This window comes from Chelonia mydas, chromosome 9 (genome assembly GCF_015237465.2).
Source record: "Chelonia mydas isolate rCheMyd1 chromosome 9, rCheMyd1.pri.v2, whole genome shotgun sequence".
Taxonomy (NCBI): Eukaryota; Metazoa; Chordata; order Testudines; family Cheloniidae; genus Chelonia; species Chelonia mydas.
In genome coordinates this window covers 55,333,897-55,354,513 of record NC_057855.1, presented here as the reverse complement: position 1 = coordinate 55,354,513, position 20,617 = coordinate 55,333,897, and the positions used below count along the sequence as shown (strand labels likewise).

At 49.4% G+C, this 20,617-nt stretch overlaps 1 protein-coding gene across 1 annotated transcript; it reads left to right on the top strand.

The window, feature by feature from the left end:
• The first annotated feature begins 5,989 nt into the window (after positions 1-5,989).
• Positions 5,990-20,617, top strand: LOC102932906 (allantoinase, mitochondrial-like). Its single transcript, XM_027829615.3, is given in 10 exon segments — positions 5,990-6,023; positions 7,277-7,434; positions 12,659-12,810; positions 14,190-14,304; positions 15,226-15,283; positions 15,286-15,401; positions 16,188-16,233; positions 16,613-16,706; positions 20,064-20,250; positions 20,501-20,617. Coding segments are annotated over 10 exon segments (1,077 nt in total).

The window sequence follows — 20,617 nt, the reverse complement described above, 5'->3', positions numbered from 1 at the left end:
TGGCCATTATCTTTGAAAACTCGTGGCGAACGGGGGAAGTCCCAGATGACTGGAAAAAGGCTAATGTAGTGCCAATCTTTAAAAAAGGGAAGAAGGAGGATCCTGGGAACTACAGGCCAGTCAGCCTCACCTCAGTCCGTGGAAAAATCATGGAGCAGGTCCTCAAAGAATCAATCCTGAAGCACTTACATGAGAGGAAAGTGATCAGGAACAGTCAGCATGGATTCACCAAGGGAAGGTCATGCCTGACTAATCTAATCGCCTTTATGATGAGATTACTGGTTCTGTGGATGAAGGGAAAGCAGTGGATGTATTGTTTCTTGACTTTAGCAAAGCTTTTGACACGGTCTCCCACAGTATTCTTGTCAGCAAGTTAAGGAAGTATGGGCTGGATGAATGCACTATAAGGTGGGTAGAAAGCTGGCTAGATTGTCGGGCTCAACGGGTAGTGATCAATGGCTCCATGTCTAAATGGCAACCGGTGTCAAGTGGAGTGCCCCAGGGGTCGGTTCTGGGGCCGGTTTTGTTCAATATCTTCATAAATGATCTGGATGATGGTGTGGATTGCACTCTCAGCAAATTTGCGGATGATACTAAACTAGGAGGAGTGGTAGATACGCTGGAGGGCAGGGATAGGATACAGAGGGACCTTGACAAATTGGAGGATTGGGCCAAAAGAAATCTGATGAGGTTCAATAAGGATAAGTGCAGGGTCCTGCACTTAGGACGGAAGAACCTAATGCACTACTACAGACTAGGCAGCAGTTCTGCGGAAAAGGACCTAGGGGGACAGTGGACGAGAAGCTGGATATGAGTCAGCAGTGTGCCCTTGTTGCCAAGAAGGCCAATGGCATTTTGGGATGTATAAGTAGGGGCATAGCGAGCAGATCGAGGGATGTGATCGTTCACCTCTATTCGACATTGGTGAGGCCTCATCTGGAGTACTGTGTCCAGTTTTGGGCCCCACACTACAAGAAGGATGTGGATAAATTGGAGAGAGTCCAGCAAAGGGCAACAAAAATGATTAGGGGTCTGGAACACATGACTTATGAGGAGAGGCTGAGAGAACTGGGATTGTTTAGTCTGCAGAAGAGAAGAATGAGGGGGGATTTGATAGCTGCTTTCAACTACCTGAGAGGTGGTTCCAGAGAGGATGGTTCTAGACTATTCTCAGTGGTAGAAGAGGACAGGACAAGGAGTAATGGTCTCAAGTTGCAGTGGGGGAGGTTTAGGTTGGATATTAGGAAAAACTTTTTCACTAGGAGGGTGGTGAAACACTGGAATGCGTTACCTAGGGAGGTGGTAGAATCTCCTTCCTTAGAAGTTTTTAAGGTCAGGCTTGACAAAGCCCTGGCTGGGATGATTTAATTGGGGATTGGTCCTGCTTTGAGCAGGGGGTTGGAGTAGATGACCTCCTGAGGTCCCTTCCAACCCTGATATTCTATGATTCTATGATTCTATGATTTACTCCTTCCCATAACACAAGAACCCAATGAAATTAATAAGCAGCAGGCTTAAAACAAACAAAAGGAAGTACTTCTTCACACAGCACACAGTCAACCTGTGAAACTCATTGTCATGGGATGTTGTGAAGGGCAAAACCATAACTAGGTTAAAAAAAGAATTAGATAAGTTCACGGAGGATAGGTCTATCAATGGCTATTAGCCAGGATTATCAGGGACAAAACCCCATGCTTTGCGTGTCCCTAAACCTCTGACTGCCAGAAGGTGGGAGTGGACGATAAGGGATGGATCACTTGATGATTGCCTGTTCTGTTCATTCCCTCTGAAGCACCTGGAACTCATCACTGTTAGAAGACAGGATACGGGGCTAGATGGTTTGACCCAGTGTTGCCGTTCTTATGTTCTTAATTACAAGATAATTAAAGCTAACACTTTTGCAGGGGGGGAGTCCCAAATTTTAGTTCTTGTTACTACCACAAGTTCAATACACGATATAATTATACACATGTACATACATACACTGTCCTAGGGCTCTTCTCTGGGAGGAAAAATTTACCCTTCACCGTCTCTGTAGGGCATGCTGGCTCTTTAAAGTTGGGAAACAAAGGATAGCCCCACAGTCTCCTTCAAACTCTCTTGAGTCTGTGCAACAACGGTCTGCAATTTGCTCAATCTGCAGCCATCCTAGTCTTCATCTTCTCCAGAGGCGTTAGGGGCCTGCTGTCTAAATCAACAAAACTGGCAAAGCCCCTGAATCCCAATCCATGCAGCAGCACCCTCTGGTCCTTGTGCTGCTCCACCACTGAGATTTCCACTCTGGCTCCCACCCCTCCTATTTATAAACTCCCCTCCCTCCCCTAGAATCCCCATTGGTTCTCAGAGAAGAACTCTATTGTCAGGCTACTTGCTCACAATAGAAATCAACCAGGCAGTTTCAAACAGCTAATGAGCATGCCCTGTGCTCACCGTACCCTGTGCCTGCATCATTTAGGCCCACCCGGCAGAGTCACTGAGTGGCTTGGTCAAGTCTTCAGGCACCCAGAGCCCACCCCAAAAAAAACAAAACCAAGAGCCATTTGTCATCCCCACTGTTCCTTCTCTTATTCACACCGTTACATGCTGCGATGCAAGCAGGAGGGTGACTGAAGGACTTCACAACTCAGCCCATAACACTTTTAGTTTCTATCCTTTTGGAGGGTCCAGAGGTGGAAGAGGAAAGAGAAGCTCCTCTGCTGGCATGAAAATCATCTAAACTCTTGCTAAACTCAGTGGTTCTTTTTCTAACCTGTCTCTAGACCTTTATTAAAAATTGCTCCACACTGAACCACTAAGCATCTCCCTGCACTAGGCAAGTGCCTGCTGTGCCTTTATTGTTGGAGCAGCTCTAGTGAATAGCATTTCCAAGCCTGTCAATCAGCCAGTTTCACAGAAGCCTTCAGCTGGCTTTGCTTTCTTTTTTAAAAAATCATCAAAACACAGAGAAAAGGGAAAGCTGCCAAGATAATTTTACAATTTACAATTTACACTGAGCCAATTGTTTGCCACCTCTGCCTCCGACAAACAGATATTAACCCTCTCCAGCCCAACCAACCTGGAATGCTCAAGAAATATCTATGGCTCTCTATCAGAGCTGTCACTTTAACATTTGTCAGCAGTGTCTGGAGTTTTGAAGGGGTGTGTTCTTACTGGATGGGTCCGTGACAATAAATTATAAACAGAAGCACAATATAGAAAAATCCAGCACGTTTCTCCTTTGAGAGCACGGGTTCCAGCCCCTTTGCCTAGCGCAGCAGCACCACAGTGGGCAATGGTGCATTTGCACAGGGAAATGGGGGCACCTGTACTCCATGGCGCAGGGGAACTGGGCTCCACAGGAGCTATCTCTGGGGTAGCCCAGCAGGAGAGGTGGACAGACAATGAGACAATGGATAGGTTCACATGTAGATGCGCTGCACAACTCCCGCCCCCACTGAGAAAGGGTGCCAGAGCTAGTACTGCAGCCCAGGGATCACACTAGCAGAGCAGTGGCTAAACTGATGTTCTGTGCCCTGGGGAGGAGGATTCCATCTCCCTTGCTGGCATGAAAATCCTCAGGTAAAGACTGCACTTCACACAAGGGTTCAGGATTTAGGCTGTCAAACAAACTCAGCTAGCAGTGTGATCAGTGAATAGAGCCTTACAGTGGGACTTGGGAGACCTGAGTTCTGTGGGAACGTGAGCTTGGATAAGTCACGGCGCCTGCCCATGCCTCAGTTTCCCCATCAGTACAATGGGGATAATGAGGCTGACCTCCTTTGTAAAGCACTTGTGAGATCTACTGATGGAAAGAGCTACGTATTATTAACTCTTACTTCTGTTCAGTATCCTATACACTAATGGTATATGAAATGACATGGAGACTTTCTTTTAAGAGGGATGAGGAATTTTTTTTAATGTCTCCATTAAGGCTAAAAATTGTAGCACTGGTCAAAGGAAGGCACAAGCTGGGGATGGCGATGGTGCTTTTGGGGGGAGTGTGGGTGGAGAGGGTTGGTTGGCTGGTTTGTTAATTGGATTCTGGCCCATCAAGGGAAAGTACAGAGCTACAAAATCATTTGTATTTTTGAGAAATGCAAGAGCACAGCTCCTCAGCTGGTGCAGATCTACATAGCTCAGTTGATTTCCATGGAGCTCCGCCTGCTGTTATGATATACATTCTGACTTCTTGTACTGGCCAGCAGGATGCAGTAGCTGACTGGAAAATCAGGGTTTTACTCCCCACACCCAAGTCATGGGTGGCCTTAGCCAAGGTATGTTGCCTTTGTCTGGTGTATTTATATTGCAAGCACCTTGGGACTGGCCCTACATGGATGTACAGCACCTACTACAATGGGGCCCTGATCTTGTTGGGGCCTGTTTCTGCCGCTGTACTAATTAGAAAGGATAAGTAGAGAAAGGATAAGTAGGTCAGCTTCAGTATGGCTTTCCTGGGTATTTTAAATGCTCACTTTGACTAGTTAGGCATGGGTATTGCTTGTGTTAGACTGTCTCTTCCTACCGTTGGGGAAATTATTTGCCTATCTAGGGGACAGAATAAAGCCTAGGTTGGAGGTTTATTAATAATTAATATATTTCCAAATCTAGACTAACGTATCATTAGGGCTGAATGTGCCTTTGACATTATGGTTGCTTTTAGGGGGCTTATTCCTTCACCCACTTACTTCCCTGGTCCTTCTCGCATGAACAGAGAGCAACAATACCCAAAGTCCAGAGGTGCAAACAATTCGATGTTTATTGGGGTGAACTTGCAGCAAGCATGATTCCAGTTTCCTTCCTTACACCTTGTGTAAAATTAATATGGTTAATATAATGTTATGGAGGTTAAACTATATGGAAGGAATGTGCATTTTCCCAGGACGTGTGCAGTGTATATTGGAGAAGGGGTAAAAGAAATGCAAATAAAGCATGGTACTTCATTAAAATCCTATTAGGGCTCCAAAAGGTCCAAAAGGTCCACCCATGCCCACAGAGTTTTCATGCACACCCACCAAAACGACAGTCCGATCCCCCAGAGCCACCCTAAGGCTCAGTGTTCCCATCAGTTGCTCAATAGTATAAGAAGAGAATGCAGCGTTTATGCAGTATTGGTTTCCTTGCCATGCAAAAAAAAAAAAAAATCATTAGAAATAAAGCGAAGGCACTTGGTGGTGCAGGTACTAGATAATTGAATGTAGTGCCTGGAGTGCATTTACACCATGTAATGTTTTTGTCTACTTGCCATATCCCAGAGGCAGCATTGCACCTAAGGAATTATCCAATCAGAGAGACTAAAGGAAGTAAACAAACATCATCAGTGACATGCACAGCTTCTAAAATGATCGTTAATAATCAGCATTTCTCCAAGATCTAACTGCCTACAGAGTCAGTCAAATATATTGTAGTAGTACATAGGAACCTCAGCCATAGCCCAGGAGCCCAGTGTGCGAGATGTTGGACAAACACAGAACAGTCCCTGCCCCAGAGCGCTGACAATCTAAGCAAGAACTTGATCTCAGAAAGTTCAGATTCACATAACCCTCTGTAGCCATCTCCAAAGAATGTACAATGAAAGACATGGATAAGCAGCAAGGCTGAAGCACTCCTGGAGGTGCTCCTCCCACAAAGTGCCCAAGGCTCCCTGGCTGGGCTGGGAGGAAGCTGGCACTTGTCCCTTGTTGCACTGTCATCAGTTCAGTGGCTTGCCACAGCACTAAAGTTATGCTAAGAAATGAAACAAAATAAATGAGTTCAAAGGTCAAAGCCATGGAAATACTTGGCCTGCACTGGGTAAAAGTGGCTGTCTGTTTGCAAAGCTCAGAGCTCATCAAACATTAACTATCCCATCCCTGCTGAAGGAGTGAGGAAAATCCCCACTGGGGTCATTTGGAAAGTTTCCCCTGCTCCAGAGCTTCACTGACAGAGGAGCCATTCGCAAGCGTAAGACAGGGAGGTGGAATGAATACTGAGGAGGTGCCAGGTAGAAAGGCAGAGCACGTGCCAGCATAGGATGTCTACAAAACATGGGGAAGCCTCCCAAACAGGTGAGTAAGGAACAGGTCCAACCTCCAAGTGAAAGAACGCTTAGGACTAGCTGGCAGAAATCCTCCTCCGGTAGGGCTCTGTTCGCAGGATTAAAAGCAGCAATTCCACAGAGTTAAACTGCCAGTGAACATTCTGGTCAGGGAGCTGGGCCTCATCAATCCCTTCGAACATTAGCCAACCCCCGCTGGTCTCTCGTGGTTCCCTGTCCTTGCTCCTGAGCTGGAGAGGTAGCCAGTCTTAGCTCCTCAAGCTGCCAACCACACCCACTGAGCACTAGGAGGAGAGGTCTCTATGTCATAGGCCGCTTGAGCTATTGTCTTGGGTTCCACATGCAGTTAGCAAGTGGATGGGGGTGAGAACCCCCAGCAGCAGTGCAATGGGATGGGAAGGCTTCAAATACTGTTTCCTGGGGGATGGAGGAGGTGGTCTCCATTGAATAAGGGCCTGAATTGACACACACACACACACACACACACATCTGCATACGCACACACCCATAAAAGAAAAACACTTCACAAGGAAAACGAGGGGAAAATCTGCAACTGTAAAGGGGTGGGGCCAAATTCTGCTACTATTAAAATCAATAGCAAAACTCCCACTGATTTCACTGGAGCAAGACCGAGCTGTAGATGTAGGAAGGAATTCACAAGCACCACTTAGATGTTTGGATGCTGGATGTTTGGGGCTATGCTGGAGGTACAGGTGCGCAGAGAGCAGAACTTTAGAGAGGAAGGGTGCTTGGGCTTCAAGCACTAGCCTCAGAGTGCTGGCTCAGTTCAGGGTCTGCCTGGCTTATTAGGTGACCTTTCGCAAGTCACTCGCTCTCTATAGCTTCCCATCCATACAACAGCACTAATGCGCCTCCCTCCCCTGCCGTTCCCCCCACCCCTGTGCCTTTCTGGTCTATGGAGATGGTAAGTTGTGGGGACAGGGACAGTCTCTGACTCTGTATATGTTCCGGGCCTAGCTCCATGAGATCTCCAGCTCATGTTGGACCTCTGGGCTCTGATCTGACAATAAAGACCATAAGCAGGCAGAGGAGGGAATCGAATTGTGTTTTATCAAGATGCCCCCACAAAATGGCTTACTTTGGGAGCAGCTCCCTTCTCTCCAGCCTGCTCACAACAACAATATTCCACTGTCAGTTTACTTCTCTTAAACACCAAAGAGTCCAACTGCTTGGTCTTCTCCTTAACTACACTATGTCCTTGGATTCTAAGTGTGCTCCCTTTCTCTTACCCATCCTCCTAAGGGGTGGCCAGAGTGGAGGTGGGGTCAGAAGTCACGGCTGTGAGAAGTAACAGGGTGGTGCTGGATAATACCATCTGCCCGGCTGAAATCATCATCTGCAACGACAAGATAGCCGACATTCTGCCCAAGAGGAGCCAGGCTCTTGCCAGCAGAGAGAAGGCAAGTTTGGGCCAAAGTGCTAGATGAACTGGTATTGAGGAAACAACCCTGGGGGAAGGCTGTGCTGGGTTTGCATGACCAGCTATACCAATAATAATAATAATACCTAGCTCAGGGGTGACCAACCTGTGGCTCCGGAGCCACATGTGGCTCTTCAGAAGTTAATATGCGGCTCCTTTTATAGGCACCGACTCCGGGGGTGGAGCTACAGGCACCAACTTTCCAATGTGCCAGGGGGTGCTCACTGCTCAACCCCTGGCTCTGCCACAGGCCCTGCCCCCACTCCACCTCTTTCTGCCCCCTCCCCTGAGCCTGCCATGCCCTCATACCTCCCCCCTCCCCCACCCCGAGCCTCCTGCATGCCATGAAACAGCTGATCAGGAGGTGCAGGGAGGGATGGGGAGGCATTGATTGGCGGGGCTGCCAGTGGGTAGGAGGCGCTGGAAGCGGGGCAGGGGGAGCTGATGGGGGGCTGCTGACATATTACTGTGGCTCTTTGGCAATGTACATTGGTAAATTCTGGCTCCTTCTCAGGTTCACGTTGTCCACCGCTGACCTAGCTCTTACCCAACACTTGCCTGGGGTACTTTCCAGCTAATCGCATGTGCTGCAGACCTTGGTGTGGGGCCATTGTCCTTTTTGCCAAGCTGCTATAGGCTGGGGCACATAACTCTACATCTCTCCCTGTGTTTGTGCTGTGTGATGGGGCTGCCGGCAGGCCTCACTGAAACCCATGGTCCAGGGATATCTAGAGGGGACTCCTTTGCCGAGTGCCAGAGCTCAACGATGGGAGGTCAGAAAGGAGCCCACAGTGTGAAACATTCTGCCACCTCCTATTACTTAGATGGGGCCTGCTTCTCCACTCCCGTGCACCAGCTTTCTGCCATTGAGACTCCACTGACTTCAGGTAGAGAGTGGAGAATTAGATCCTCTGGCTACAATGTCAGAGTGGGATGGTGAGGAAAGCAAACAGCTCATGCCATTAATGTGGGCTCTGCCCCATCTAACAGCAGTGCCCTTGGGGTTGCAATTCCAGCCAGCAGCCCAGTGACCCTTCCCCAAGGACCTGCTGCTGATGGAGCAGAGATGGTAATTCTGAACTTCTTTTCCTGTTCCCAGTCTGTGTGCAAGCAGCTTACGATTTGCTCAGCCTGGTTAGTTATTCTCACCAGGTCCCTTGCACTGCAGAGAGTTCGCAGGCAGGTCACTGTATCTTCGACTTCATATTAGAAATTTGAGCTGTTTTGATTGGACATGAAGGTCACATGGTATGTTTGGCTCCTGATTGGTGGAGTAACTTATAGAGTTAGGTGTCCAGTATGAATTCTTGCATTTTCCAGTTGAAGATTTGCCTTCTTCAAATAATGGCCCACTGCCCTGTTTGCTCCCTCCAGCCAACTAGCTCCCTGGGGATGCTTCTTGAAAGCAAATCCCGGAAGGCTGTCAGCACAGCCAATGCCAAGTTTTTATTCAAGTGGAAAATGTGACTCACGTGGCTCTGCTGTTGACAGTCAGCTTTTTAAACAAGGGATGGACCACTCCCATCCCTCTGCCTTGTCACAGTACTCCTGACCACTTGATAAGTTATTAAACTACATCTCGGCTCAGGAGAGGAGCAGCAAGGGACCCACAGCTGCAGGTTGTTACAAAGAATGAGGCGTGTTGGCAGAAGTTTGCAAGCATCTCCTTTCATCAAGCCTAGCTTCAGAAGGGGATCCCATGGTCTACTGCCCACTGCTCAAAGCTAGCAATGGTTTAGCAGGGCTAATCCAGGCCAGAAAGCTGGAAGGGGAGGACAGCTGGCTCTGGCCAGTCTCATATTCATCAGCTCTAGAATTCAAGGACCAAAGGCAGCTTTGCTGATTTGCAGCAGTTAAGAATCTGGTCCCAAATCTACATGTATCAAAGATTAGAGAGACGTTAGAAGGAACAGCTATCAGGGACAGAGTAGTTGCATTTAAAAATTAATACAAAAAATGAAATCTTGAGGCAGATCCTCAGGTGAATCCGCAGACTCCAAAGACTTCAGACAGATTTACACCATAAGGGTCTAACCCAGTGGATTATACTGGTGGAAGTGAGATCAGGCCCCTGGAACTTGGCACAAATAATGTAGTGGCAGCCCCTTAAGTACCCACCCCTAACTTAGGCAAGATGCTGGGCCATTTTATTAGTTCCACATAGATGGCTAGCCTGTGACCTCCGTGACCTGAGAGTAACTCTACTCATTTGAATGGAACTACTCCAGAGTTCAACTGGCATCACTGAGAGTAATCAAGCTGTTCTTTCTTTACCTCAGTGCTGACTCTTACCGTAGTGAGCCAGGGCTTTCAGATACCAGAGTAGCTGGCCATGACACATTTCCTTTAAAGTTCCCACTAATATTTTTAGTAAATACTCTAGCTGTGCTCCGTTATCACAATTTCAGGTATGTGTAATGGGGGAAAACAGATGCTTACCAGTGTCTGGATGAGGAGAGGGAAGCCAGAAAACTTGACTACTTTGGGCTAGATCCCCAGATGGTGTAAGTTAGTGTAGCACTGTTTAAGTCAATGGGCTATGCCAGTTTACACCAGTGGAGGATCTGGCCCAGAGATTGGCCTGAATCAGAATCATGGGTCTGAAAGAGACACAAAAATCACACCCACACATAGCTATAGTGAAGTTCACAGCATGGGCAAGCCAGCTGGGCCCAGCTCATCAAGATCACCTCTATTCTGTCAGATAAGTGCTAGAGCGTGCAGAGGTGAAATCCTCCTCAGAGGGGACAGGGTCCTTCTCCCCCCAGATTTGCTGCTTGGCTTGTACTGAGCATGCTCAGTCACACTGCTGAAGCCGCCTGCCCTCCAATCCGCTCCCCCACTATCGGCAGGCACAGGTCACCTCTGGTCCTCCTTAACAGTGTATTTTCAAACAGGCTGAAGCCAAGCCTCCCATTCTGTAGGTGCAATTTGAACCTACAATGTTGCACTTCTTAGATGAACTGAAGGTGCACATCAGAGCACTTGCACCTCTAAATTAGAGGTGCAAACGTGGCCAGTGCAAATTTTACGCACAATAGGAAGAACACCCTTTTGCAAGTTTGGCCCTTGGTATCAGGGACATGAACATGTGAAGTCAGCCATCAGATCTGTTTGGCATATTTTTAATACGTGATTGAAAGATCTTAACAGGATCTAGTGCACAGGAGCAAACTGGAGACATGAAAAGAATAGCAAAGTAAATCATTTATTAACTGGGACCCTCAGACTGGCATGTCTGAGATTAGGGAGCTATTTTGACAGTCTGTAGGAATTGTACCCGGGTGTAGATGAACTTTAGAACATTTGCTACCTCATTGGCCTAGTACATCTGTCGGAGGTATTCATGGAAATCATTGGGAAATCCACATCTTCCCATTGCTCTGGAAGTCACTTCCTGATGGTGACAGCCTGCAATAGAGCCCTGCATGGGACTATTTTTAAAATCCTGATTCCGTCCCGCCCCGTAATACACTCCCACCCACTCCCACATAGTTTCTTGCATTTTTATCTCACCCCCACCTGCAAAAACCTTAGATCCTGCAAAAGAGACAGATTCTCTCATATTACTAAAACGACAATTTTACAACTAAAAGAATAAAACAAATCTTGCTTAAACCATAGTGATACAGGAGGGCCAGGGAGCAGTGCTAGAGGGGAAATATATAAGCCCGAGGCTAATTAAGGCATGGTTCCCTGTAGACTAGGGAGGGTTGCTACAGGTTAATTGGAGCACCTGTAGTCAATTAAGCCCTATCAGGAACCTAATAAAACCCCCCTGCTTCAGGCAGCTGGGGACTGGAGCTGGAAGGTGTGTTGTAAGAGTTGAAAAACCAGAGAACTGAAGTGAGGGAGACTTCCTCCCCCAGCATCTAAGAACTGAAGGTTCCCCACACAAGGGGGAAGAGGGTAAGAACTCTCAGGGGTTGAGAGGGGCTGGGGCTCAGAGTGAGGTGCAAACCCAGACCCCTCCCCTGCTTCCCTCCTCTACCACCTTCCTGGGCCACTATTGGGGACCTCAGTGGCCCCCTGCCAAGAAACGCTCTGGACCCACCATACTAACATTGGCCATCTTGCCCCACCATGTAGAAGTATTTTAACTCCTGTTATAATAGACATCAAATCTCTTTCTATCCCTTGCTTAAATTTAAGTATTAAATTTTTTATTTTAAAAAAAGAGAAACTTGCTTTACATTGCTCAAATTCTATACAGGACAAGGTGATAGAGTTAGTGTTTTCTTGCAAATCCCCACAGACTGGATTTTATTCCCCACCCAACCACAACAAAGTACATTTTACCTGCTCCCACTATTATGGCAGCAGTCCTGGGATCCATGGGATCCCACCCAGTCCCACTGCAGGATTCTAACCTGCATGCAAGAAACTGGGTGTAGCAGGGACATCACCTCTAGAGCAGGTAAAGGGTGGCCCTTCAGGCACCCCACATTCCCCTCCTGGGCCTCCCCATGACTTTCCATAGTCCAGAGTATTCAATATAAAAGGTTCCCCTTCTGGAGTCTGATTTATTGCGGCAGTACAGCTTCCAGCAGCCCTCTCCTTTCAGGCCATTTCTAGCACTGCCTGAAGTGTGTGTGTGTGTGTGGGGGGGGGGGAGCAGTAATCATAATCTGGGGGCAGCTGCTGTGGTAACAGTGCTTAAAATGCACCCTCAGTGACCCAGCTCAGTTTGTATTTGCTTTGCCAGGTCTGCACCACACCCTTGAAGCCCAGCCTCCACGCCCAAAGCCTTCCTGCGTTGCTAAGGGACTCCACCACCCTCCTGCCAGAGCTACTTCTGTGCTTCTCCTTGCCCTCCAGCAGCTCCATCATGGGGGGGCAACAAAGTCTTGAAAGACTTCCAGACAGCTCTGCTGAGGCACATGCTGCCTGCCAGCTCACAGTACCCAGCCAGCAGCCTCCCCTTCTAAATCTCTCTGGGACTCCTGCAGGAGACTTTAGCTCATCCTTGGCTCCATCCAGAAAATCCCTATCTACCCTCAAGGCCTGATTGGGTCACATGGCTTTGCTCATCTCTCCTCCCCCCCAGAAGAGTGGCTGGGGCTGAACCCACCTCCCCATAAAGGACCAGCCACCCAGGGACATTGGGCCTTTTCGGTGCTAATAACAATGTTGATGCAGGCTGAGAGGATTCTAACATGACCTCCCTTCCCCAGGATTGTCCATGCATTCCTTTCTCCCAGCAGGTGCTGGACATCAGCGATCTGGTAGTGATGCCCGGGATCATGGACCCTCATGTCCACACATGCGAGCCAGGGCACACGGCCTCAGAGGGTTAGTCTTCTGCAACCAAGGCTGCTGCTGCAGGAGGCGTCACAACCCTGGTGGCTATGCCACTGTACGGTACCGAAGGCAGGGAGGGAGCAGCATTACCACACGCACCTATGGGTTACCTCCTTGTTGCCATGCATTGGAAGGGGCCCATACAATGATAGCATGACCTTTGTAAAGGGAAGGATGGAGCAGAGAGTGAAGTGGCTCCTCACTGTGCATTGCACTGGATTTGATGGGTCTTGGAGACCCACCTGTTCTCCATGTGGATAATTAGGTCCATACCATCTCCCATTGAAATCTATGGGCATCTTTTCATCACCTGCAACGGGAGGTGGATCAGGGCCCCTACAGAACGGGGCAGACCCTCCGTTGGTATAAAGGACAAACCTAAGCAAATTTACACCAGCTGACTATCTGGCCCCAAGACTTCAGCCCACTCTTTGCAGGTGTTGAACATGTGCTGTTCTGGTCGCCCTTTCCCTCTGCAATGCTGCTGAGTTATTCTGTCTGTGAAGGGTGTGGGGTGACAAAAGAATGGGAGCTCAATGGGTGCATGCTATTTGCTAAACTCCTGCCAGGTCAGGGAAAGTCCAGCCTTTGCTGGGCGAAAGTTCCTTTGTGGCTCGTGCTGCTGGGTGAAGCTATTCTCTGCCACCCCACGGAGCTTGGCGCGCAAGACAAACCCTCTACAAACTGCAGCTCAGAGTTGCAAAGGAAATAAAAGTAAAGGAGTACTTGTGGCACCTTAGAGACTAACAAATTTATTTGAGCATAAGCTTTCGTGAGCTACAGCTCACTTCATCGGATGCATTCAGGGAAATAAACTGCATCCAAATTTGCTTGTTCCCAGCAAGTGCTGCCACTGGGCCCAGCTCCTGAATGACAAATGTGGTCCAATAGTGCTCTCTGCTGGCCACACCTAGTACCCTCAGGACTTCACACTCTGGAGAAGTTTATTCTGAGAGGAGGGCAAAGATCCTCATTCTGATGTCCATCCCAAGGCTTAACTAGGGGAAGTAGGGATCCAGGCATGGAGGGTCCCGATAGCAGAAGGAGACCATCTACAGGGGATGAGAACATAAAGGGGCTTGCCATTGGCAGGGGACTAGGAAGTATAATCCATTTGTAGGGGCTAAGGGCTTTGGAGGTAGTGTCTGGTGGGGATGAGTGTTCTAGGGGAGCACCAAAGTGTTGGTAGCTCTGGTCCCCACTTTGTCTTAATCATCCTCTGTCTACTCCCATCCCACTATATTACACACTTTTGCTCCCAGCGCCACACCGGAAAATGAGATCTGCCTATGATCCTCTATGGGAGCTAGCTGGGCCGCTGTCTACCCAGCTCTCCTCATCCTGCATTCCTCGTGCACTCTTTCCCTACATCTCTGTAGCAGTCAAGGAAGGGGCTTGGGCCTAGCTAAGCTGCTGTCTCTCTATGCCCTCCAGACGCTGTCTTCCCCTAGCCACAGCTCTGGCAAACTTTGACGACAAGCTGCAGTCTGCTGAAGGGCAGTGCCCTGTGGATGTAGCCTTCTGGGGTGGAGTCGTCCCTGGAAACCAGGTCAGTGGGTGTTATTCAGCAAATGCAACAGCATGAAGTACCAGCTGGAATAAGGGCAAGGGCAGATACCCAGGTCTCACCTCCTCTCTGGGGAGTTTCAGTGCAGGGAGCCAACGTGCTTAGTGCTTCTGGAAACCTGGCTGCAAGTCACTAAAAAAATGCTGCACAGTCAATGCAAACTGCAAAATAAAGCAGAGGAAACTGATCAGTCCAACAAAGTCTTGGTGAATGATTCAGTCAATGCTGAACATACCTCCCACTCAGCTGATCTGTATAACCACACTGGGGAAGGGACGCAGAACAATGTCCCAGGGATGCTACTAACAAATCTGCATCCACTGGCAAGGCTCTCATTGACTTCAGTGCGGCCAAGGTTTGGCCCTGGCTCCTGTGAGGCTGATGAGAGAATCCCATTCCCTGCTGTTGTTAGAAGAGGTGTCTGGGCTGGGTCAGCTTGCAGATGTTGGGAGGTTTGTATTGGTCCAATCTATTAGCAATGGGGCAGCAAATATCATAACCATAGAATCCCATTGTCCTAACATGGGGTCAGAGATTAGTGGGCATTGGCTTAGCAAAGTTGTTGGGTAACCACTAGCACAAATACAGCTTTGATTTGTTGAAATGAAGGGCTTGTCTACTGAGGGGCATCTTGACCTTCAAAGTCTATTGGAATTTGACCTTCTGCGGAGGTAAATGTTGAAGAAACTGATGGCCCTATCCATTGTGGAGCAGAACTGACCCATATGCATGCTGAGTTATTGGCTAGGATGATGCCTCGTGGGGCATATCGACAGTAGTTTAGGTGCTCATCCTTTGGCATATTTTGCTTAAATGTGGCTCTCATAGCTGGAGCCATCCAGAAGGGCTGGCTGAACCAGGTGTCTGATAACCTGAGTGCATCCCTTCTGTTGCCTGCTTTAGGATGAGCTCCTGTCCATGCTGCAGGCTGGAGTCCCAGGCTTTAAGTGCTCCCTGACTGCAAGGGAGTGGAGGAATTCCCCCATGTCAGGCTCCAAGATCTGCACATGGCAATGAATGAGCTGCAAGGCACAGACTGTCCTCTTGGTAAGTGTCACTGCTTATGCTCAGTGTCCTTGGTCCCTTGAAGTTCAGGTCCCTGCTTTCTCTCTCCAGATTCAAGACCCAGTGCTACTGTAACCCACACACCTCCTGGGCCTGGTGTTCTGTCCCATCAAGTGGCACCGAGACCACTTAGAGAGTAATGAGTTTGCTCTACAGCCTTAGCCAGCAGCCATATGCCTTTTAGCTCATGCAGTAGAGGCTCATGCATTTAGCTCCAGGGGTCCCAGGTTTGATCCCACCTGCTGACAATTGGGGTCTGTCGGTGTTACACTACCAAATCAGAACAGAAGCATCACCCACACACTTGGCATAGGTGTAACTGACTGCACAAAGGGCAAGGTAGGGGAGGGCCCACACAGTTCAGTGGGCAGTGTTCCTGCCCTGGAGACTAAAAGCAAATACTGGTTTCTAGCTTCCAACCTCAAATATTACCTTCAAAGATGACCTTCCCATTGACAAGCCTCTCCCCTGGAGTGTGATGCCAGAGCACATGAAGACCCGGGGGGCAAGTATCCCAGAAAAGCCATCAATAGATTAGACAGAGCCAACACCCCACAAAGGGAGGAAGTTGCCATCATTTGTGTCTTCTCAACCCCCCAGGACAGGCGGTTTCCGAGGGTTTTCAATCCCCAGAGACAGCAGGGCTCCTCTAATGTATGGCTCAGAGTGTGACCCACCAGGCCCCTCCGTTTCCTTCCACAAATGGGAAAGGAGGGTAATGGGAGGAGTAACCTTGGAAGGGGCTTAGCTCCCCAACCTGTCAGCATTAACCATTCCCTCCATTTGGATTTGCTTTCCAGTTCCACTCAGAGCAAGAGCTGGGCCAGTGGAAGCCGGCACTAGAGGGTACGTGGTGACAACTCTGGGATGGAAACGTACGGCAAGCACATATCTCTATGTACACAGCCTGCAGGAGGCATATGGGCCTGACTCTCGCTTCCATTCAGGCCCCTTTATGCTGCCAGGGCAGGGCACACACAGACACCCCACAACACGATGAATGTTGCAAGCAAGAGCCTACTGACAGGGGAGTCACGGAATAAAACTCCCCTAGCTGTAACCTTTGCTAGGCAGTTAGCTACTCTGTACGCTTCCGGGGTCAGATTCTCTGCTGGTGTAAATAGCCCACCGAGTCCAGGAGCACATGACTATGTCCCTTAGGCACAAACCTTCTGCACCTCAGGATGCAAACCTGACTCTATTTCCTTCTCTGGCGTCTGTGCAGACCCCACAGAGTACAGGGCAGTTCTGGACTCCCGCCCCGATGCAATGGAAGTGGAGGCTGTCCAGACCATCGCTGATCTCTGCCTCCAGTACAAGTAAGGAACCATTCTCCTTGGGGTTGGGAATCATAGAATATCAGGGTTGGAAGGGACCCCAGAAGGTCATCTAGTCCAACCCCCTGCTCGAAGCAGGACCAATTCCCAGTTAAATCATCCCAGCCAGGGCTTTGTCAAGCCTGACCTTAAAAACCTCTAAGGAAGGAGATTCTACCACCTCCCTAGGTAACGCATTCCAGTGTTTCACCACCCTCTTAGTGAAAAAGCTTTTCCTAATATCCAATCTAAACCTCCCCCATTGCAACTTGAGACCATTACTCCTCGTTCTGTCATCTGCTACCATTGAGAACAGTCTAGAGCCATCCTCTTTGGAACCCCCTTTCAGGTAGTTGAAAGCAGCTATCAAATCCCCCCTCCTTCTTCTCTTCTGCAGACTAAACAATCCCAGCTCCCTCAGCCTCTCCTCATAAGTCATGTGCTCTAGACCCCTAATCATTTTTGTTGCCCTTTGCTGGACTCTCTCCAATTTATCCACATCCTTGTAGTGTGGGGCCCAAAACTGGACACAGTACTCCAGATGAGGCCTCACCAGTGTCGAATAGAGGGGAACGATCACGTCCCTCGATCTGCTGGCAATGCCCCTACTTATACATCCCAAAATGCCATTGGCCTTCTTGGCAACAAGGGCACACTGCTGACTCATATCCAGCTTCTCATCCACTGTCACCCCTAGGTCCTTTTCCGCAGAACTGCTGCCTAGCCATTTGGTCCCTAGTCTGTAGCGGTGCATTGGATTCTTCCATCCTAAGTGCAGGACCCTGCACTTATCCTTATTGAACCTCATCAGATCTCTTTTGGCCCAATCCTCCAATTTGTCTAGGTCCTTCTGTATCCTATCCCTCCCCTCCAGCGTATCTACCACTCCTCCCAGTTTAGTATCATCCGCAAATTTGCTGAGAGTGCAATCCACACCATCCTCCAGATCATTTATGAAGATATTGAACAAAACCGGCCCCAGGACCGACCCCTGGGGCACTCCACTTGACACCGGCTGCCAACTAGACATGGAGCCATTGATCACTACCCGTTGAGCCCGACAATCTAGCCAGCTTTCTACCCACCTTATAGTGCATTCATCCAGCCCATACTTCCTTAACTTGCTGACAAGAATACTGTGGGAGACCGTGTCAAAAGCTTTGCTAAAGTCAAGAAACAATACATCCACTGCTTTCCCTTCATCCACAGAACCAGTAATCTCATCATAAAGGCGATTAGATTAGTCAGGCATGACCTTCCCTTAGTGAATCCATGCTGACTGTTCCTGATCACTTTCCTCTCATGTAAGTGCTTCAGGATTGATTCTTTGAGGACCTGCTCCATGACTTTTCCACGGACTGAGGTGAGGCTGACTGGCCTGTAGTTCCCAGGATCCTCCTTCTTCCCTTTTTTAAAGATTGGCACTACATTAGCCTTTTTCCAGTCATCCGGGACTTCCCCCGTTCGCCACGAGTTTTCAAAGATAATGGCCAAGGGCTCTGCAATCACAGCCGCCAATTCCTTCAGCACTCTCAGATGCAACTCGTCCGGCCCCATGGACTTGTGCACGTCCAGCTTTTCTAAATAGTCCCTAACCACCTCTTTCTCCACAGAGGGCTGGCCATCTCTTCCCCATTTTGTGATGCCCAGCGCAGCAGTCTGGGAGCTGACCTTGTTAGTGAAGACAGAGGCATGAAAAGCATTGAGTACATTAGCTTTTTCCACATCCTCTGTCACTAGGTTGCCTCCCTCATTCAGTAAGGGGCCCACACTTTCCTTGGCTTTCTTCTTGTTGCTAACATACCTGAAGAAACCCTTCTTGTTACTCTTGACATCTCTTGCTAGCTGCAGCTCCAGGTGCGATTTGGCCCTCCTGATATCTTTCCTACATGCCCGAGCAATATTTTTATACTCTTCCCTGGTCATATGTCCAACCTTCCACTTCTTGTAAGCTTCTTTTTTATGTTTAAGATCCGCTAGGATTTCACCATTAAGCCAAGCTGGTCGCCTGCCATATTTACTATTCTTTCGACTCATCGGGATGGTTTGTCCCTGTAACCTCAACAGGGATTCCTTGAAATACAGCCAGCTCTCCTGGACTCCCTTCCCCTTCATGTTAGTCCCCCAGGGGATCCTGGCCATCTGTTCCCTGAGGGAGTCGAAGTCTGCTTTCCTGAAGTCCAGGGTCCGTATCCTGCTGCTTACCTTTCTTCCCTGCGTCAGGATCCTGAACTCAACCAACTCATGGTCACTGCCTCCCAGATTCCCATCCACTTTTGCTTCCCCCACTAATTCTACCCGGTTTGTGAGCAACAGGTCAAGCAGGGAGGAGACACATGCGCTTTAACAGAAGTGACGTTTGACCTCCAGAAAGTCATTCTCTGTAGCCCTCCCTCCCACCATCTGGCTCTCTGCTTTCATTGCACAAAAGGGTGTGTGGCCCCTGTCTGTGCCAAGAGAGCTGTGGCAATGTAAACCGAGGGCAACCTGTCACTGGGCAGAAAGGCTCACACACACCCAGGCTTCCTCTCCAGCAGGGAAGCCAGTGACTACCCCCCCCCCCAATCTCATAGGTGTGGTGATTTGGCATAAGCGTGTGTCCTTACCTCTCAGGCACCCCCTCCAGCCCAGATGCAGTGTTGCCTGGGATGTTGCCTCTCACACCCCTCTGGTCACCACTTCCTTTGCTGTGGGGACCACACCCAGCCACTCTCTAACCCAGGCTGCCATGCTGGGACTCCTGTGGCTCAGCCCTTTGGCCAAGTCACATGCTGGTTCAGTCCCCTTCCAGGTACCAAAAGGCCCAACTAATAGTCCTCCTGCCCTTCTCAGGTGCCACTAAAGGCCTCTGTTTCTTGGCCTCTTCTCTTGGCCCTGCAGAGCTTCTCCTGCAGGGTTCTCCTGCCTCCTTTCCCCACAGATCTCCCTGCTGCAGAGCTTCTCTTCTAACTCACATGCCTCCTGGGTGTCTCCTCTATTCCCTCAGCCTCACACACCCTAGCTTGGGGCTCCCCTCTGCTCCTTGTGTGGCTCACATGCTGGCTTCTGCAGGCTCTTCCCAGAGAGGACCCTCCTCCTTAGCTCTAGTGCTTCACCACCACAGCTGGGGTCAGTCTCTCTTTAAGCCCCAGGAGACCCAGCTGGGGGTCACTAACTATCACCTGTGTTGCCAGCTCATCAGTGAGACTGAGGACAGTGGCTAAGTCATGAACAAGGCCACTAGCCCTCCCTGTAACCCACAGGCCCCTCTAGTGGTGACACTGCAGCTCTGCTCTCAATCATCACGAGATGAGGAGTGAAGTCACTGGCCTGAGAGCTGCCCAGCCAGCAGGATAACGGTCCCATGCTCTCTCCTAACAGGGTGCCCTGCCACATCCTCCACCTCTCCTCTGCTCAAGCCCTGCCCATCATCAGAGAAGCTCGCCAGAAAGGGGCACCACTCACTATAGAGACTGCTCACCACTACCTCACCCTGACATCTGAACACATTCCACCCAGGGGCACCTACTACAAGTGCTGTCCTCCTATCAGAGCCAAAACCAACCAGGTAATGAGACCTAGCGGGGCTCCAGAAGGGAATCTCAGCCCAAGAAATCAAATGCCACGAGCATAACCAGGGCTGGGGGACGGGGGCACCAGCAAAGGAGGGAAACGAGGCCGCCATTTAAGATACATTTCAGGAGCACCAAAAGTCAGACTGGGCTAGCTCTTCAATCTCGTGGATCCCATCCTCTTACCCCTCACTCCCATTCTGCAGAATTCAGGCAACTCTGTCACTCATCTCTCCTCTGCTTCAGTCACCTGGCAGTGAATCCCTGACTGTGGCCTCAATCAAACATGGTACACGCTTGGGATGGGCTGTCGTGGGACACAGCGAGGCTTGGGAAGAAGTGGCTAAGGCTCTAGGTGACTAA